Below are 19,552 nucleotides of genomic sequence, written 5' to 3'. Positions count from 1 at the left end.
TGCAGGCTCAAAGGGCCGAATGGCCTACTCCTGCACCTATTTTCTATGTTTCTATGTTTCTATCCTCTGGCATCAGATAATCTATCCTCCTTTGTCTCCCTGGGATGAACAACTCAGGAGGTTATCCCAGGCAGAGAAGATTAAACACAAAATAAAAATACTGCGGATGCTGGAATCTAAAATAAAAACAGAAAATGCTGGAAATCACCGTCATTCACACCCTATCTAGACTAATCTTTTTCTAACTCCTGCCATTACCATTTCAATTTGGCCCATCATCCTTTTTGTCTCTCTAATCTCTCCTGCCTTCCACCCTATCACAGATCTTCCCTTTTGTCCTTTCTTCTCCTCCCCTTAAGAATGTGTTCTTTTCGAACATTCACCAATGCTGACGACGGGTCATCGACCCAAAACCTTAACTCTGTTTTTCTCCACAGATGCTGCCTGACCCATTAGAGAAGATTAAGTGCTCTGTCATGCTAACCCGAATGAATTTTGCAGGTGTGGCTTTGCTGCTGTGCTCAGGTGGAGATCTTGTTTTTGCAGCTGTCCTTTACAGCACTGGGATTGGTCTAACCTAGGCTTTGAGCGGCTCAGTCTTTTGCTTAGCAGTGTAACCTTTAATCTTATGTCTTGACTGATGTTTGACTTCTTTCACCTTTTACTTTCCCTCCAATCCCTCTGTCCTGTTTAATAACTAGGAGAATTTGTTTTTCAGATTATTGGTGTCACTTATGATATTAGCAGATTAAGTAACAAGGCCCTATGGTAAATAAAAGCAAAATCTGTGGGGAATACTCATTGCACATTGTCACATTTTGAGAGGTTTTGTATGCTAGGTATTTTCTCGGGTTAACATAAATAGCCTCACTTCCCCTATAAATGGCATGCACCTTTTTCTGCCACATCTAGGTAAACAATAGGAAGTCCTATGAAACATAACAGAAAAGCCTTACTCTGTATATTGGCTACTGGGGTGTATCACAGGCTGCCATGTAATTGCCCTCATTTAGAATAGTGGACTGAACATACAATCTTACCAGTTCGAGTCTCAAGTTCTGAATCAAAATGTGGTTTTATTTACCAATGAATGAACAGTATAAAGCAGTGAATCATACATTCCTCTACTATCCTCAATATATAAAATAATGAATATGCCACTCACATTCTCTCTAAACCAACTTAAGAACATAAAATCGCTTCTTGTGCTGTGGAGCATATCAACCTCAGAAATGATCAGCTCTCCTGCTGGCTGGTGCAAAAAAGAATTCTACTCAGGCTAGAAAGCTGAAGACAGACAGTAAACTAAACACATGAAGCCACATATTGGGCCCAAGTTTCCACATGATTTGCGCCTGATTTTTAGGAGCAACTGGTGGAGAACGGACTATCTTAGAAATCGCAATTCTCTACATTTTTTTTTCTGCAGTTCTAGTCAGGTAGAACAGTTCCACTTTGGAACAGAATTTTTTCTTCAAAAGGGGGCGTGTCCGGCCACTGACGCCTGATTTGAAAGTTTTCACAGTGAAAACGTACTCCAAACTAAAGTAGAATGGAGCAAGTGAAGATTTTTGTAGAACTGAAAAAACCTGTTCTACACATTAAAAAATCAGGCGCAGGTTACAAATTAGGCGTCCAGAACGAGGTGGGGGGGGAAGGGAAGTCATTAAATTCTATAATAAATCCTTATTTATACTTATACAAATATTATACAAATAAATCTAACCTGAATAAACATTTATAAGCAAAGAAAAGATTAAATAAACCATCTTCCTACCTGTGTGAAAGTGCTTCAGGCAGGCCTTTCGGGACCGAAGGCTGAACGGGCCGGCCCGAGACTTCAGGCAGGGCCCATCCCCAGCACCAGATTTACAGGTAGGTGGCGCTGGGTTGGGTCGGGTCGGGGAGGTTCGGTTCGGTTCGGGTCGGTGGGGGGGGGTGGAGAGGGAGAGAGAGAGAGAGAGAGAGAGAGAGGGGGGGAGGGAGAGAGAGAGAGAGGGGGGGAGGGAGAGAGAGAGAGAGAGGGGGAGAGGGGGGGAGGTCAGGTCGGATCCAGTCCGGGAGCGGGAGTCGGGTCGGGTCCAGTGGGGGGGGGGGGGGGGGGGCTCTGGGATCAGGGAGCGGGAGCGCGGGTCGGGTTGGGTCCAGTCGGGGGGGCGGGGAGCGGGAACAGGAGCGCGGGTCGGGTCGGGTCCAGTCGGGGGGGGGGGGGGGGGGGCGGTGGGCACGGGTGTCTGGTCTGTTCCGGAGGCAGGGGGGGCGGGGAGCGAGTGTCGGGTCTGGTCCGGAGGCAGGGGGGGGCAGGGAGCGAGTATCGGGTCTGGTCGGGGGGGGGAGCAGGAGCTGGCCGTGGGAGGAGCCTTATTCACGCAGCCCCCAGTGAGGCCATTCAGCCAGGGCTAGGGGCTGCGTGCTTCGGACCCCTCCCACATAGTTCGGCGCCTGGAGCTACTGCACTTGCTTGCCCACTGTAGCGCGCATGTGCAGAGGTCCCGGCACTGTTTTCAGCGCAGGGACCTGGCTCCGCCCCCCTACAGCTCGTGCTGGCTGCGCCGAGGGCCAGAGGGCCTGCAAGTAGGTGGAGAATACCGAGGATTTTTTTAGGCGCACTTTGTGGCGCGAAAAACGGACGCCCAGCTCGGAGGGTCGCCCGTTTTGTTTCTTGTGGAAACTTGGGCCCATAGTCCTACAATCATCAACCCTGTCCCTTCTCAAAGGTCTCTGATGTCATCATCATAGGCAGTCCCTCGAAATCGAAGAAGACTTACTTCCACTCCAAAAGTGAATTCTCAGATGACTGAACAGTCCAATTCTGGAATTACAGTCTCTGTCGCAGGTGGGACAGACAGTGGTTGGAGGAAAGGGTGGGTGGGGAGTCTGGTTTGCCGCACGCTCCTTCCGCTGCCTGTGCTTGTTTTCTGCATGCTCTCGGCGACGAGACTCGAGATGCTCAGCGCCCTCCCGGATGCTCTGCCTCCACTTAGGGCGGTCTTTCGCCACGGATTCCCAGGTGTCGGTGGGGATGTTGCACTTTATCAAGGAGGCTTTGAGGGTGTCCTTGAAATGTTTCCTCTGCCCACGCGGGGCTCGCTTGCCATGTAGGAGTTTTGAGTACAGCGCTTGCTTTGGGAGTCTTGTATCCGGCATGCATTTGGTGGTAAAAACAGAGAGACAGACTATTATCTGAATGGTGACAGATTAGGAAAAGGGAAGGTGCAACGAGACCTGGGTGTCATGGTACATCAGTCATTGAAGGTTGGCATGCAGGTACAGCAGGCGGTTAAGAAAGCAAATGGCATGTTGGCCTTCATAGCGAGGGGATTTGAATACAGGGGCAGGGAGGTGTTGCTACAGTTGTACAGGGCCTTGGTGAGGCCACACCTGGAGTATTGTGTACAGTTTTGGTCTCCTAACTTGAGGAAGGACATTCTTGCTATTGAGGGAGTGCAGCGAAGGTTCACCAGACTGATTCCCGGGATGGCGGGACTGACCTATCAAGAAAGATTGGATCAACTGGGCTTGTATTCACTGGAGTTCAGAAGAATGAGAGGGGATCTCATAGAAACGTTTAAAATTCTGACGGGTTTAGACAGGTTAGATGCAGAAAGAATGTTCCCAATGTTGGGGAAGTCCAGAACCAGGGGTCACAGTCTGAGGATAAGGGGTAAGCCATTTAGGACCGAGATGAGGAGAAACTTCTTCACCCAGAGAGTGGTGAACCTGTGGAATTCTCTACCACAGAAAGTAGTTGAGGCCAATTCACTAAATATATTCAAAAGGGAGTTAGATGAAGTCCTTACTACTCGGGGGATCAAGGGTTATGGCGAGAAAGCAGGAAGGGGGTACTGAAGTTTCATGTTCAGCCATGAACTCATTGAATGGCGGTGCAGGCTAGAAGGGCTGAATGGCCTACTCCTGCACCTATTTTCTATGTCTATGTTTCTATGCAGACAATGTGGCCCATCCAACGGAGCTGGTCGAGTGTGGTCAGTGCTTCGATGCTGGGGATGTTGGCCTGATCGAGAACACTGACGTTGGTGCGTCTGTCCTCCCAGGGGATTTGCAGGATCTTGCGAAGGCATTGTTGGTGACATTTCTCCAGCGATTCTTAATCAAACCCATTAAATTCAAGCTGGGCCTGATTCTTTAACCTGTGCAAGGCAGTTAAGGACCACTTCTTTAGACATGGTTACCTACAGAAATATGATCCAACCACCAGTTACACGGAAACAAAAAATAGTAAATGTCTAAATCTCTCCTAACTACATTAGATCCACAGATGGCTGCATTTCTTTTAGCAATATTGGATGGACAGCCAAGCTTTGACAATGGGAAGAATGTTTGCAACTGAATGTGATGGCTCTGGTGAATTATTTAACAGCTTAGAAAATATTGAGGAACTTGCTCCTTATGGAGCCCCTACAGCCAGTCAGTCTGGATTCTAAGCTAATAGCTTTATTGTTGAGAAGTATTCTGCACGAGCTTGTGTATTACCCTCTTGCATGTTGTTGCCAACAATACAAAATACAACTTAAACATCTAAAGCAGATGAAAGTCCATTTTTGTTGCACTTACTTTGCAGTTTTCGGCATTGAATCGATGAATACCTATTACAGCAGGGGTGATCTCCATCACATCAAAATAAAACCCTTGAAAAACAGAAACACATTGTACAAATAATAAGAAACAAGTCTTTAAATGAAAGTCAATCATTTAATATCAATTAGAGAGATACGTATGAATCTTACTTTGGGCTTTCCTGATGCCTCACCGTGTTGGTTATATGATTCAATGGTTTTCAAACAGCTGATCACTGCCCCCACACCCCTTCCAGCTCTGGGCTGCTTCAGGACCCACTGATTGTGTCTCATGCTGTTTTTATGGCACTTTCTCTGGTCTCAGCTTGCCCAGCCCCACTTAAAGCCCTTCCCCACCCCTGTCGTTTCTGATCCCACCATCACCAGCTTCTTGGCCTCACATAACATCACGTTTCCCACACTAAAACAGTGATGGCACTTCAAAAGTACTTTGTTGGCTGTAAAGCATTTTGAGATGCCCTGAGGTCATGAAAGGCGCTATATAAATACAAGTCTTTATTTCTATCTTTTTTCACATATCCTTCATCATTTCTTTAACATGGTCAACGTATGAAATAAAGCGGTGCTGATGGTCAAACGGAAAATCATAAGGAGCTTCAATAAGGAATGGGACAGGTTTTTGGAATCTGATGAGATTTGCAAGTTATTAAATGTTATGAATGAAATAGAAATATCATACAGAGAAGATTGGGAATAATTGGACTAACAGATTAGATTGTTTTCTCCTGCCACAAATATATTAATGTCAGTAAAAATCTATATAATTCTGATGAATTGGAATTTTACATTTGCAACGTACTTTGAAATGGATATTAATCTACAATAACAACTTGTATTTATATAGCGCCTTTAAAGTAGTGAAACGTCCCAAGGCGCTTCACAGGAGTATTATGAGATTTAAAAAATTACATCGAGCCCCATAAGTAGAAATTAGCGCAGGTGACCAAACGCTTGATCAAAGAGGTAGGTTTTAAGGAGTGTCTTGAAGGAGGAAAGAGAGGTAGAGAGGCGGAGAGGCGGAGAGGTGCAGACAGGGAGTTCCAGAGCTTGGGGCCTAGGCAACAGAAGGCACGGCCACCAATGGTTAAGCAATTATAATCGGAGATGCTCAAGAGGGCAGAATTAGAGGAGCGCAGATATCTTGGCGGGTTGTGGGGCTGGAGGAGAATACAGAGATAGGGAGGGGCGAGACCATGGAGGAATTTGAAAACAAGGATGTGAATTTTGTAATTGAGGCATTGCTTAACCGGAAGCCAATGTAGGTCAGCGAGTACAGGGGTGATGGGTGAGGAGGACTTGGTGCCAGTTAGGACACGGGCAGTCGAGCTTTGGATTACTCTAGTTTACATAGGGTAGAATGTGGGAGGCCAGCCAGGAGTGCGTTGGAATAGTCAAGTCTAGACATAACAAAGGCATGGTGAGGGCATCAGCAGTAGATGAGCTGAGGCAGGGGCGGAGATGGGCAATATTACAGAGGTGGAAATAGGCGGTCTTAGTTATGCTGCGGATATGTGATCGAAAGCTAATTCCAGGGTCAAATATGACACCAAGGTTGTGAACAGCCTGGTTGTGCCTCAGACAGAAGTTGGGGAGAGGGATGGAGTCAGTGGCTAGGGAACGGAGTTTGTGGGGGGGACCGAAAACAATGGCTTCAGTCTTCCCAATATTCAAACTAATACAACAGGACAACTTAAATAAATAGGAGAAATAATTAAGTTAATTAACTGAGGGTATAAATTTTTTCTTTTTACTTTGCACAATGTTGGTGTTTTCCTACCCCAACTCAGCATTACTCCTCTGCCTTCCTACATTCCTGCTGCTGTCCCAGTCTTTAATCCCCCTTGGATAAGCCTATAACTAACCGCTGTGCCGCTCTTAACAGTCTCCAAAGGTTCATCGAGTCACTCCTCACTGCCTCCTCATGAGCAGCAACCCCATCCTCCTCTCTCGCCAACCTTCTTTCACATATCCTTCAGCATTTCTTTCAAAATTGGCCCACTTGGGGGCTAATTTAGCCAACCTCCTTCCTGTCCCGGTCTCTCCTCCCACCACTGCCCCCTCAAACTCTGTCAGGGATCAACAATCAGCACCCCTTTGCATTTCCCTCCAGAATGTGCGTTCACTCGTGAACAATGTCCTTGTCTTCCACAACCTTTTTGTAGGACGATTTAATTGACATTGTGAATTTTATGGAAACTTGGCTAACAGGTGGCCACACCTTGCCCTCACTTAAGCCTCCTCTCCTGGCTATCCTTGCCAACTCAATGTGGCGCTTCGTCTCCCAAAACTCTTCAAACAATTGCCTAGCCTTTGGCCATTAATTCATCACAATACTTCTACAGCTGTCAATCTGCTCAACCACACGCTCCTCTCTTGACCCAGGAAAACTGTTCTGTCTCCACTCTGGTTATTCTCCCTGGTATGATCCCAATCTTTGCTCCTTCAAGTACAAGGGGTGCAAACTTAAACATATCTGGCGCAAAATTGGTTAACCATCCATCACCAGATCTATCTGGCTCACATAAAGTGTTATCAGCCCTTACTATCCTCTGCTAAATCTGCTGTCTAATTTAGTATCATCTTGGAGATGCATCCTGAAAGGTGCATGAGCAATGCCGTGCAGCGATAACTAGAGAAAACACGGTGTTGGGGCGTATCCATAGCACAATTGAGTATAAGACGAGGCGAACTGTCTTGTCCTTGTACAAGACCTTAATCAGACCGCACTTGGAATACTGCATCCAGTTTTGGTCTCCTCACATGGTGGGTGATATTGAGGCTCTGGAAAGGGTGCAAAAGAAGGCCACTGGAATAATTCCAAGTCTAAAGCATCTTAGTTATCAAGATAGGTTAAAGAGTTGGGACTCTATGGGGCCGAAATTGGTGAAGGCCAAGGGCCTCCCAAGTGCTGCCCAAGGACCGCCGATGGCCGCCGAGATACCTGACAGTACTTTGGGCGGGAGCTTCAGCAAAAAGTCCTTTGAAAGGGCGCCCAGTGGCAAAAGAGGGACTTACGCCATCAATCTGGGCAGCAGCGGGCAGGAGCTCTCATTCTCGGCGGCCCAGGGAGGGTTGAACAGCTAGAAATAAAAATCATCAGAAAAAAAACATTGGAACACATTCAGGGGACCCCATCCAGGTAAGTCCAGCTGAGGAAAAAATTTTAAAAATAGCCTTTTCTTGCAGGTCTTCATATCGACCGTCGGGGACAGACCAGCCTCCTCGCAGCGGTCCTTCCCTGTCCTGGCGCCGACTCCCACCCACACCAATCTGGCATCTCAGCGGGCAGGAGGCCACTTGCGCCACTTGGCCGTCCGCTGACGTCAGCAGGCGGTTCCCGGCGGTTCGCCCCTCCCGCCCGCTCCAGACCAAATGGAAACTCACACAGGGCGGAACCCGAGGATGAATGTGGGCGGATCTCGCCGGCAGCGGGCGGTAAGGCCATCAATTTCAGCTCCTATATCTTAAAGCAGCGTAGACTTTGGGGGGGATCTGATTGAGGTTTACAAGTTAATGAAGGGAATAGACAGTGTTCCAGCTGACAGTTTATTTCAATTAAATAGGTTAGGCAGGACCAGGGGTCACAAATTTAATTTGTATAGGGCTAGACCTCTGGAACAAGCTGCCGTTTCATGTGGTGGATGCAGACTCACTGAATTCCTTCAAGGGAAAGCGAGATTGATTTCTGGCTGCGACGTTGATCATCTTTTACAGAGAATTCAAGGCCAGAGTGATCTTCTGGACTAGTTTCGATCGCCTAGATGGGTCGGAAAGGAATTTCCCAGATTTTTAATCCCATATTGGCCTGGGTTTTTTAAATCTGCTTTTTTTGCCTCTCCCAGGAGATCACATGGTTTCGGGTGGGGTGGCGTGTATAGGTTGTGATACACAAGGTATCGCAATTGTGTGGGACAGGCTCCATGAACCAGATGGTCTTTACCTGTCCGTCATTGTTCGTACTTCCCCACCACTTTGCTTGACCCCTCCAATGCCTCTGTTGTCTGACTTTCATCCACTAATGGATGAGCCGCAATTACTTCCACTTAAACATTGGGAACACTAAAAGCAATCATCTTCGGCTCCTGTCGCCCCCCCGCCGAAGATGATGGCTCTAGTTCCAACAAAATTAAAGACAGTCTCTCAATTAGTTCTTGAAGGCCCTGCACATATGCTCCACTTTACCTAAATTTCCATTATTCCCAGGACAAGTGGCTTTCATAGCTTTCGCAAATTCATCCCATGAACCAGAAGCACTCTCATCGCGGATCTTCTCTCTTGTCAAGGAGCCGTTTTTAAAACTAGAAACAAGGCACTGAGTTAGGTGAGGACACAAATAACTTTAATTTTACGTTAACATTTATTCAGCTGTCATTATAATCTGTGTAAAACAGTTTCTTATAGATTCCTATACAACTGATAGAATCCTCAAAATGCCATATCATGCCATATTATAAACACAGGATAACCTCAGTCTCCACCCTCCCCCAATACTGGACTTTGTGAAGGAAAACTTCATATGCGAACCCACACACATAAACCATAATGACAAAAAATGTAATAGAACTCACATCCATATAGCCTGAACATTAACCACTTTCAATAAAAGCACAGAATTTTATACGACCAAAGGATTTTGAGCTTTTTGATTATGGGCTTTTTGGTGCCTGCTCTTAAGGAGAAGTAAGTAGTAGTTTATATCCGTGTTATACTTTACACCGACAGAGGTGACTAAGATCATGGGTAAGGCCTTAATACCAGTTAGGAGCACAACATCACTGAAATCCAAGTAAATATGTCCCTTCAAGCTGAAGCTTTAAAGACAGTTGCAAGTTTCAGACACCCCATTCCTCCTTACTCTCTGAGCCTACAATCTATAATGGAGAGAAGTAATACATCACAAGAACATTTGATACACATGAAACAACGTAATATCGACATGGAAAAGGGAATATTTACTCTTGGGGACCATGAATAGTGGGAGGTTGCCCATATGGGGGAGAATCGAATCTATCTTATTTTTTTGTTATATGGACTGTTGTGATTGTAATAGTTTTTAGTTTCATTTGTATTATTAGCAGAACTTTACATCGAAGTCACAGTGACCTGAGCTTTTTGAAAGGACAATGCCTAGTCTTTAACATGTATTTGTGGTGAGCACAACTGGACTAGTTTCAATCGCCTAGATGGGTCGGAAAGGAATTTCCCAGATTTTTGTGGTGTATTTGTGGTGAGCACAACTTGACTAGTTTCGATCGCCTAGATCAAGAGTGTGATCAGATTAAAGTGAGTATTTCATAGCATATGTGCTTTGCTACATTTCTAACCTACTGGGGTTGGGGGTAATATATTAGCATGGATAGAGGATTGGCTAACTAACAGAAAACAGAGAGTCGGGATAAATGGTTCATTCTCGGGTGGGCAATCAGTAACCAGTGGGGTGCCGCAGGGATCAGTGCTGGGACCCCAACTATTTACAATCTATATTAACGACTTGGAAGAAGTGACTTAGTGTAACGTAGCCAAGTTTGCTGACGATACAAAGATGGGAGGAAAAGCAATGTGTGAGGAGGACAAAAAATCTGCAAAAGGACATAGACAGGCTAAGTGAATGGGCAAAAATTTGGCAGATGGGGTATAATGTTGGAAAGTGTGAGGTTATGCATTTGATTTTTACTGCCAAAGAGCAAGTTATTATTTAAATGGAGAAAGATTGCAAAATGCTGCTGTAGTACAGTGGGACCTGGGGGTACTTGTGCATGAAACACAAAACGATAGTATGCAGGTGCAGCAAGTGATCAGGAAGGCCAATGGGATCTTGGCCTTTATTGCAAAGGAGATGGAGTATAAAAGCAGGGAAGTCCTGCTACAGTTGTACAGGGTATTGGTGAGGCCACACCTGGAATACTGCGTGCAGTTTTGGTTTCCATATTTACGAAAGGATATACTTGCTTTGGAGTCAGTTTAGAGAAGGTTCACTAGGTTGATTCCGGAGATGAGGGGTTGACTTATGAGGGCAGGTTGAGTAGGTTGGACCTCTACTCATTGGAATTCAGAAGAATGGGAGGTGATCTTATCGAAACGTGTAAGATTATGTGGGGACTTGACAAGGTGGATGCAGAGGGGATGTTTCCACTGATAGGGAAGACTAGAACTAGGGGGCATAATCTTCGAATAAGGGGCCGCCCATTTAAAACTGAGATGAGGAGAAATTTCTTCTCTCAGAGAGTTGTAGATCTGTGGGATTCACTGCCTCAGAGAGCTGTGGAAGCTGGGACATTGAATAAATTTAAATCAGAAATAGACAGTTTCTTGGACGATAAGGGAATAAGGGGTTATGGAGAGCGGGCAGGGAAGTGGAGCTGAGTCCATGGTCGGATCGGCCATGATCTTACTGAATGGCGGATCAGCCATGATCGTACTGAATGGCGGAGCAGGCTCGAGGGGTCGTATGGCCTACTCCTGTTCCTATTTCTTATGTTCTTATGTCCTCCAACAGTCACTTTGCTCATTGAAAGCTAACGTCTGCCAATGTCAGTTACTCGCCCAACCTAACCCACTGTCCAAGCTAAGGGTGGAAGTAGACGACTGCAGGCATCTAAAACAGGGCAAAAAGACGTTAAAATAAACATTCATATTTAGCTTCTTTCAGGTCTTTTTTCCTATTTCAGAAACTATCCTTTACCATATGAGTGCCATGTAGGCGTTGCTGTCAACAGGATTACAGAAGATATGTCCCTCCAGGGTAGGCCTCGGATCCTGAATCCAGAGGAAGACAGTATCGCTTGTCCCAAGGCTTACCTAGAAAATTCAACAAAACGTTGCATGGAGGCAATTGCAAATCTAAGATAAGGAAGGTGGTTTACTATTCATCTTTTCTGAACATAATCAAGAAAATCTTGAACTCTTTTATACAAATGTTTTCACATTCTAATTTTCTTCAAATTAATTTGGCACAAATAAATCTCTGAAATGCATTAAAAGCTATTTTTTTTTTAAAAAGATTAAATTGTTTAAAGAACCAGTGTTCACATTATTCTTTTTCTGTTGAATTTTTTGTACGTTTGTCTAAACCATATGCTAATGGCACTGACAGAATATGGTGACACGAGGGAGCAGAAATATCAGTACAGACAGTAAGTAAATTAGGGTTTAAAAATGCCAACTAGGTTGACAATTAAAGTTAATACTAATTATTTTTAACCAGATGATTTAAATGGAGTGAACTCTTCTTAATTTAAAGGCCTGAGAGATACAGAAAATAATGACGCATATTTCTGTTATAACCAGAAAATAAAGATTTTCTTTCTCGGTAATGATCTTGATGACCCTACACTGTTTACATTACAACAACTAATGCTCCAGTCTGGGTATCAGTACACAGCACCTGTACACAGGTTAGCAGCTGGTGTTCAAACGTTACATCTCCTTTCAATCAAAACTTCCAAAATGAAAAAAGCAACTGCAAAAGCTTGGTTTTTATTTGCTCTTGGTACAGGCAACACTGCATTTATTGTCAACCTTAGTCGCCACAAGAAGCTGGTGGTGGGCCTCCTCCTTGAACCACTGTAGCCGTTAGTGCCAGCTGTGGCTCGGTGGGTAGCACTCTCACCTCCGAGTCCCACTCCAGGGACTTGAGCACAAAAAAAATCTAGGCTGACACTCCAGTGCAATGCTGAGGGAGCACTACACTGTTGGAGGTGCCGTCTTTCAGATGAGATGTTAAACCGAGACCCCGTCTGTTCTCTCAAGTGGACGTAAAAGATCCCATGGCACTATTTCGAAGAAGAGCAGGGAAGTTATCCCTGGTGTCCTGGCCAATATTTATCCCTCAGTCATTGTAACAAAAAAAAAGATTATCTGGTCATTACCATATTGCTGTTTGTGGAGCTTGCTGTGCGCAAATTGTCTGCTGCGTTTCCTATATTACAACGGTGACTACACTTCAAAAGTACCTCATTGGCTGTAAAGCGCTTTGAAACGTCCGATGGTCGAGAAAGGCACTATATAAATCCAAGTCTTTCTTTTCTATCTTTATGGTGAACTCTGCTGCTTATAATCGCACTTGTGCAATGAAAGTTTAGGACAGACGCCAGGAAGCAATCCTTTACACAGAGGGTGACCAAAAACTGTAACAGGTTTCCAGGAAAACTAGTTGAAGCCAGGAAACAGCACTCATTTAGGAAATCATTCTTTAATGGGAAGACCGTATGGTTGGCCTTCTCGATGGGTGAGATCAAATGAGCTGATAGACCTCCTTCATCTTATCGTAAAAATAATAGAACCCAGAAAGCCACATCTACAATGAAAATTATCGATGTGAACTTGTCAGGCTGTAATTGCACCGTTCCAACATTGGCAGCGCCTCCACTGGCTGGTGGGTGTCGTTACACAGTGAGAAGTTTAAAATTTCAGTTTTCATTATATATGTGGACATAGGAATTTATAATGGGGCAGAAATACCGGTCTCCCGGAGTGTGTATGGACCCGGGAAGGCATCGCAAAAGCCGGTTTTCAGCGCATGCGCTGAAAACCGGCTTTTCCGATATCTGACAGATCCTCCGTATCTCGGGAGCGAGGACATTTGCATGGACATGATTGCGGAATTTACCCATATCTTGCCCAGCAAATGTCCTCAAAACTTTTGCGCCTGATAAAAGCAGGAGCATACCCTACTTTTACAGGCGTAAGAGTTTTAAAATACACAAAAACATTTTAAAATAAAATTATAAAACCACATTTTATTGTTAAAAACCCTCCCCACTAAGGTAAGTTTATTTTAAACCATAATTTTAAAAACTTTTTAAAAATCGGAAAAATATGTATTTTTTTAAATACATAAATAACTTTAAGTTAAATTAATAAACATATGTGTTGTATTTTTTCTATTTTGTATTATTGGTTTTGTGTGTTTTGGCGGCTGTTTCTCATTCATAATAATGGGAAATCCAACTTACGTGACGCACAGTCAGAGGAGGCCTCAGGTCCGAAAACTCGCGTGGGTGCAGCAGGATAAGATAAGTGCGCATTTTTTAAAGGTTTTTTACCCGATCGCCCGCGGGAAGCAGCCGACCGAGATTTCTGGGCCAATGGAAAAGTTGTCGAAGGTGCAGGTGTAAAAATCAGAGCATATAGTCTTTCTCTTATCTGTCTTTGCTGGGTTTTTTTTGGTAAGAAAAATAAGGAGATCACATATTACTTGGAAAATCTAAATGGGGTAGAGAAAAATGTTCCCTTTAAGTTGCACAGATGCGCACCAGGGCCTCATATGTGTGGTACTTTGAATGGCCCGCGCAGCGCCAAAATAATTACAGGGAGCATTGGTAAAGGAGCAAAGGGATCTGGGGGTACAAATACACAAATCAATAAAAGTAGCAACACAGACTAATAAGGCTATTAAAAAAGCAAACCAGGCACTAGGGTTTATTTCTAGAGGGATAGAATTGAAAAGTAAAGAAGTTATGCGAAACCTGTATCGAACCTTGGTCAGACCACACTTGGAGAGTATTGCATACAATTCTGGTCGCCATATTATAAAAACGATATAGAGGCACTGGAGAGGGTGCAGAAAAGATATTCATGGATGATGCCAGAAATGTGAGGTTATACCTATCAGGAAAGAATGAACAGTCTGAGCATAAGTGAAGGCTGAGGGATGACTTAATAGGGCTCTTTAAAATTAGGAAAGATTTTGATAGAGTAAACACAGAGGCCGCGAATTTGCTGACTTCGGCGGGCAACTTCGGTGGTGGATCCCGGGCCTGCTGCTGGCTCCATCCCGGCCTCTGAAATGAATTTCCCTTGATTTGACTTGTTAAGCCCGCCCAGTGCATTTGCCGGCCAATTAGAGGAAGCAGGTCTGGTGACGTAATTTGATGACGCATCATCAGCCGATTTCTTTAAAGGGACCGTGGCCAACTTTATATTGACATTTGTGTTGTCAGTATTCTACAGCATTGAGGTGCTGCAAACACTGACAGTCACTGCACAGAGGCGCCCAATGCAGAGAAGGGCACAAGCAGGGATGTGGTCAGAAGGCCCTGGGTGCAAAGCTGCAAACATTTCAATTATCTCAGTAGATCACGAAATGTTAGTACAAAGCCACATAGAAACATAGAAACATAGAAAATAGGTGCAGGAGTAGGCCATTCGGCCCTTCGAGCCTGCACCGCCATTCAATGAGTTCATGGCTGAACATGCAACTTCAGTACCCCATTCCTGCTTTCTCGCCATACCCCTTGATCCCCTAGTAGTAAGGACTACATCTAACTCCTTTTTGAATATATTTAGTGAATTGGCCTCAACAACTTCCTGTGGTAGAGAATTCCACAGGTTCACCACTCTCTGGGTGAAGAAGTTTCTCCTCATCTCGGTCCTAAATGGCTTGCCCCTTTTGATGGAGTTAAATAAGAATGGGAGGAGGCTCGAGTGGAGCATAAACGCTGGAATGGACTGGTTGGGCCAAATGGCCGGTTTCTGTGACGCATATTCTATGTAATTCTATATAAAAATACAACTTTTTAAATTAAAAAAATAATAATAATAAAAGAGTGTAAAGATAAACCCAGCAACTATAGGCCAGTCAGTTTAATCTTGGTAGTGGGGAAGCTTTTAGAAACAATAATCAGGGACAAAATTAACAGTCACTTGGACAAGTGTGGATTAATCAAGGAAAGCCAGCATGGATTTGTTAAAGGCAAATCAGGTTTAACTAACTTGATCGAGTTTTTTGTTGAGGTAACATAGAGGGTTGATGAGGGCAATGCGGTTGACGTGGTGTATATGGATTTCCAAAAAACGTTTGATAATGCACCATATAATAGGCTTGCCAGCAAAGTTGAAGCCCATAGAATGAAAGGGACAATGGCAACATGGATACAAATTTGTCTGAGTGACAGGAAACAGAGAGTAGTGGTGAACGTTTTTTTTCCGAACTGGAGGAAGGTATACGGTGGTGTTCCCCAGGGGTCGGTACTAGGACCACTGCTTTCCTTGATATGACTTGGACGTGGGTGCACAGGGCACAATTTCAAAATGTGCAGATGACACAAAACTTGGAAGTATAGTGAAGAGTGAGGAGGATAGTTACAGACTTCAAGAAGACATAGACAGGTTGGTGAAATGGGCAGACATGTGGCAAATTAAATTTAATGCAGAAAAGTGCGAAGTGATACATTTTAGTAGGAAGAGTGAGGAGAGGCAATATCAACTGAAGGGTACAATCATAAAGGGGGTATGTATATGTGCACAAATCATTGAAGGTGACAGGGCAAGTTGAGAAAGTGGTTAAAAAAGCATACGGGATCCTGGGCTTCATGAATAGAGGCACAGAGTACAAAAGCGTGGAAGTTATGCTGAACCTTTATAAAACACTGGTTCAGGCTCAACTGGAGTATTGTGTCCCATTCTGGGCACCGCACTTTAGGAAGGACATGAAGGCCTTAGAGAGGGTGCAGAAAAGATTTACAAGAATGGTTCCAGCAATGAGGGACTTCAGTTACATGGATAGACTAGAGAAACTGGGGTTGTTCTCCTTAGAGCAAAGAAGGTTGAGAGGAGATTTGATTGAGGTATTCAAAATCATGAGTTCTCTAGACAGAGTAGATAGAGAGAAACTGTTCCCATTGGTGGAAGGGTCGAGAACCAAAGGATGCAGATTTCAGGTGATTGGCCTAAGAACCAAAGGCAACATGCACCGAGTGGTTAGGATCTGGAATGCACTACCTGAAAGGGTGGTGGAGGCAGACTCAATTGTCGCTTTCAAAAGGGAATTGGATAAGTACCTGAAGGAAAAAAAACTGCAGGGCTACGGGGAAAGGGCAGAGGAGTGGGACTAGCTGAAGTGCTCTTGCAGAGAGACGGCACAGGTTCAACGGGCCGAATACAGTGCTGTAGCCATTCTATGATTCTAAATTAAATTAAAATAAGGAAAGATACTGCCTGTCTGCCTTTCTTTTTATTTGTCTGTATCTCTCTGCCCCATCACGTCTCACAGGTGTACATAATCAAACATAACCTTTTCTAATTCAACAAGACACAGCGGAAGTAATTAGCTGACATCAAAATTCAACTGTGGAGGCGCAAAGGGATTTGGGTGTAATGGCTAATGCTCAAATACAAAAAGTAATCAAAATCACTAATGGCTTTTATCTCAAGGGGGTTGGAATATAACAGTGAGGAAGTTGTAGAGTCTTGATAAGATCCCATCTGGAATACGGGACTCAGTTTTAAACACCGCAGCTCAAGAACAATATATTGGCCTTGGAAGGAGTATAGCTCAGATTCACCAGAACGATACTAGGACTGAAAGGGTTCATGTATGAGGACATGTTGCATAAACATGTTTTATATTCTGTTGAGTTTAGAGGGTTGAGGGATGATCTCATCAAGGTGTTTAAAATGAGGACCGGTTTATTTGCAACAGCAAAATGCTCTGATTGGGTTCCCTTGATCACATGACCTGATTGCTGATTGGTCTTCTTGGAGGATAAGACACACCCAGCAGTTTCTCTGGAAAGTGTAATTAGAACCAACCTGCCTACGTAATCAGTGACTTTGTAAAGTGTAATTCGAGCCATTCTGACTGCCAACTCCAGGCAGAAGAGAGCTCACTTGAAAGAACACAGGGCTTACTCTCACAGGTTTAGACCTTCTCCCATGGGACGTTTTGCTACGTTAAAGGCACTATATAAATAAAGGTTGTTGTTGTTGTTACTGATAGATATCCAAGAGCAGGTCATCTATCTCTCAACCAGAGATCGGTACCATAGTGTGCAAAGGGACTTAAAAATATGTTGGACAGTTAAGAAACCAAAAGAAACTATAAATGTATAATTATATTATTTGCTCCCTTACCTTTTCCTACCTATGAGTTTCAGAACTTTCAACTGATCAGGAGGTTAAAGGGACATTGTTTAACATATATTTTATTGTTTTAACTTAAATGCTCACTATCTAACCAGAGCACAAATGAAAGTTCCTCAACAATAGAAACATACTCACTGCTATATCTCCCTGCTGAAGTCGCATTCCTGCCAGTGATGCTGGAAGATAGAAGAGATTCCACTTTGTTTTTTTAACAAATCAAGATCTTAATGTTCAGAACTGCATTCCTTCTTTGAAGAGCTTATTTAACTCCTGCTTACTTTTCATTAACTGACGGAATCTCTGTAACTAGATTTTATTGTTAAATCATTAAGTGTCCCTAAAATGATTTCATCACTAAAATGTAAAAAGAAAATGACAAATACTGAAATTCCGAAATAGAAAATTAAAATGTTGGAAATACACAACAGGTTAGTCAGCATCTGGAAAGGAAAAAGGCAAGTTAATGTTTCAGGTGCATACCCTTCATCAAACTGGATTCTGAAGCAGAGTATACTCTCAAAACACTAACATCTTTTCTCTTTGAAAATGCTGACTGACCTGGTATGCATTGCCTAGATTTTCTGCTTTAATTTCAGATTTCATCCCTGTGTAAGTAGAAACAGAAGGAACCAGTGCTAGTCCAGGAAAGAGCAGTCCACTTGATCAGTAACTCTGCCACATAACCTGTTATCCACCCCCTCCACCACTAATGCACTCTGGGACTATGGTATGTACTATCTCTAGCAACTCACCAACCTGTCTTCAACAGCACCTCCCAGTTCTGCAATTTCTACCAGGAAAGACTAGAAACCGCCAAGTTACATACCATCCTAAAGCTGCATATATAGTGATGTTTCTTCATCATTGCTGGATAAAATCTTAGAATTCCCTACCTGACACCATTATGGGAGCACCAACACCACAAGGGCTTCAGTGGTTCAAAAAGGTGGCCCTCTTCTCAACGTAATTAGGGTTGGGCAATAAATGTGGCCTTGCCAACATCATCCACATCGCAAAAGTAAAAATTCTTCCTAATATCCATTCTCTGCAGATCCATTTATCATTCTCAAATGTATCTCTTTAATGTAACAAATCTGTAATTTCTCCTTTTTTCATTTGCTTTCGGAATCCATCCTTCTCCATATCCCCACAACATATTTGTGGTCTGCATTAAAGATGATTCAGTACAACAGCTTTTTGGTACAACAATTACTCTGAAGTGGACCAACGGTTCTGGAGGTAAATGGATTAGTGGAACATGGAGCTGCCTGCACCCCAAATTCCTGATCTCAACTGTACCAGGGAGAGACCCTGAACAAAGTATAGCCATCCTCAGAAAAAGGGAAGTGGAAGAAGTCAGACCCCTCTTGCATACCTCCCATTGGTCTTAAGACTAGCAGTGGAGGTGGCCCAGGTGCCACTTCCGTGATCAATCTCTCCATCAGCAACAGGTGAGACCATATGGCATAGAAAAACCCAAAGAATGGCAGGAAATAATAGCATAAGAATTAGAAGCAGGAGTATACCATACAGCCCCTCAAGCCTACTCCGCCATTCAATAAGATCATGGCTGATCTTCGACCTCAACTCCACTTTCCCACCCGTTCCCCATATCCCTTGATTCCCTTAACAGTCCAAAAATCTGTCTATCTCAGCTTTGATTCAACATCTCAGCCCTTTGGGGTAGAAAATTCCAAAGATTCACAACTCTCTGAGTGAGGAAATTCCTCCTCATCTCAGTCTTAAATGGCCGACCCCTTATCCTGAGACTATGCCCCGTAGTTCTAGACTTTCCAGACAGGGGAAACATCCTCTCAACATCTACTCTGTCAATCCCCCTCTGAATCTTATCTGTATCAATGAGATTGCCTGTCATTCTTCTAAACTCCAGAGTATAGGTCCAATCTACTCAATCTCTCCTCATAGGGCAACCCTTTCAATAGTAGTTAAAACAAGGGCGAGTATTTACACTTATTTATGTGAGTGGTAATATGAATCCCCTTTGCACACAATGAAAAATCAACCTGTAATTAAAAAGCAATTTGTAAATCCCTTTAAATTTTTCCAGAGGGAATGTGTATCCATAAATC

The 19,552-nt window shown here is 43.8% G+C and overlaps 1 protein-coding gene across 3 annotated transcripts in view; it reads right to left on the bottom strand.

Moving 5' to 3' along the window:
- xylb (xylulokinase homolog (H. influenzae)) overlaps positions 1-19,552 on the bottom strand; it is a 295,599-nt gene that overhangs the window by 199,457 nt on the left and 76,590 nt on the right. For all 3 annotated transcript variants that reach the window (XR_011593279.1, XM_070880117.1, XM_070880118.1), the window contains exons 11-14: positions 17,598-17,638; positions 11,281-11,396; positions 8,781-8,896; positions 4,576-4,649 (exon numbers count right to left, since the gene is read on the bottom strand). Coding sequence is in view for 2 of the 3 variants with exons in the window: in XM_070880117.1 (XP_070736218.1) it covers positions 4,576-4,649; positions 8,781-8,896; positions 11,281-11,396; positions 17,598-17,638 (347 nt within the window). In the remaining variant the exon portion in view is untranslated. The remainder of the gene's footprint in view (positions 1-4,575; positions 4,650-8,780; positions 8,897-11,280; positions 11,397-17,597; positions 17,639-19,552) is intronic.

This window comes from Pristiophorus japonicus, chromosome 5 (genome assembly GCF_044704955.1).
Source record: "Pristiophorus japonicus isolate sPriJap1 chromosome 5, sPriJap1.hap1, whole genome shotgun sequence".
In the NCBI taxonomy this organism is placed as follows: domain Eukaryota; kingdom Metazoa; phylum Chordata; class Chondrichthyes; family Pristiophoridae; genus Pristiophorus; species Pristiophorus japonicus.
The sequence above is the reverse complement of the archived record's forward strand: the minus strand, read 5'-3'. Positions and strand labels throughout refer to the sequence as shown.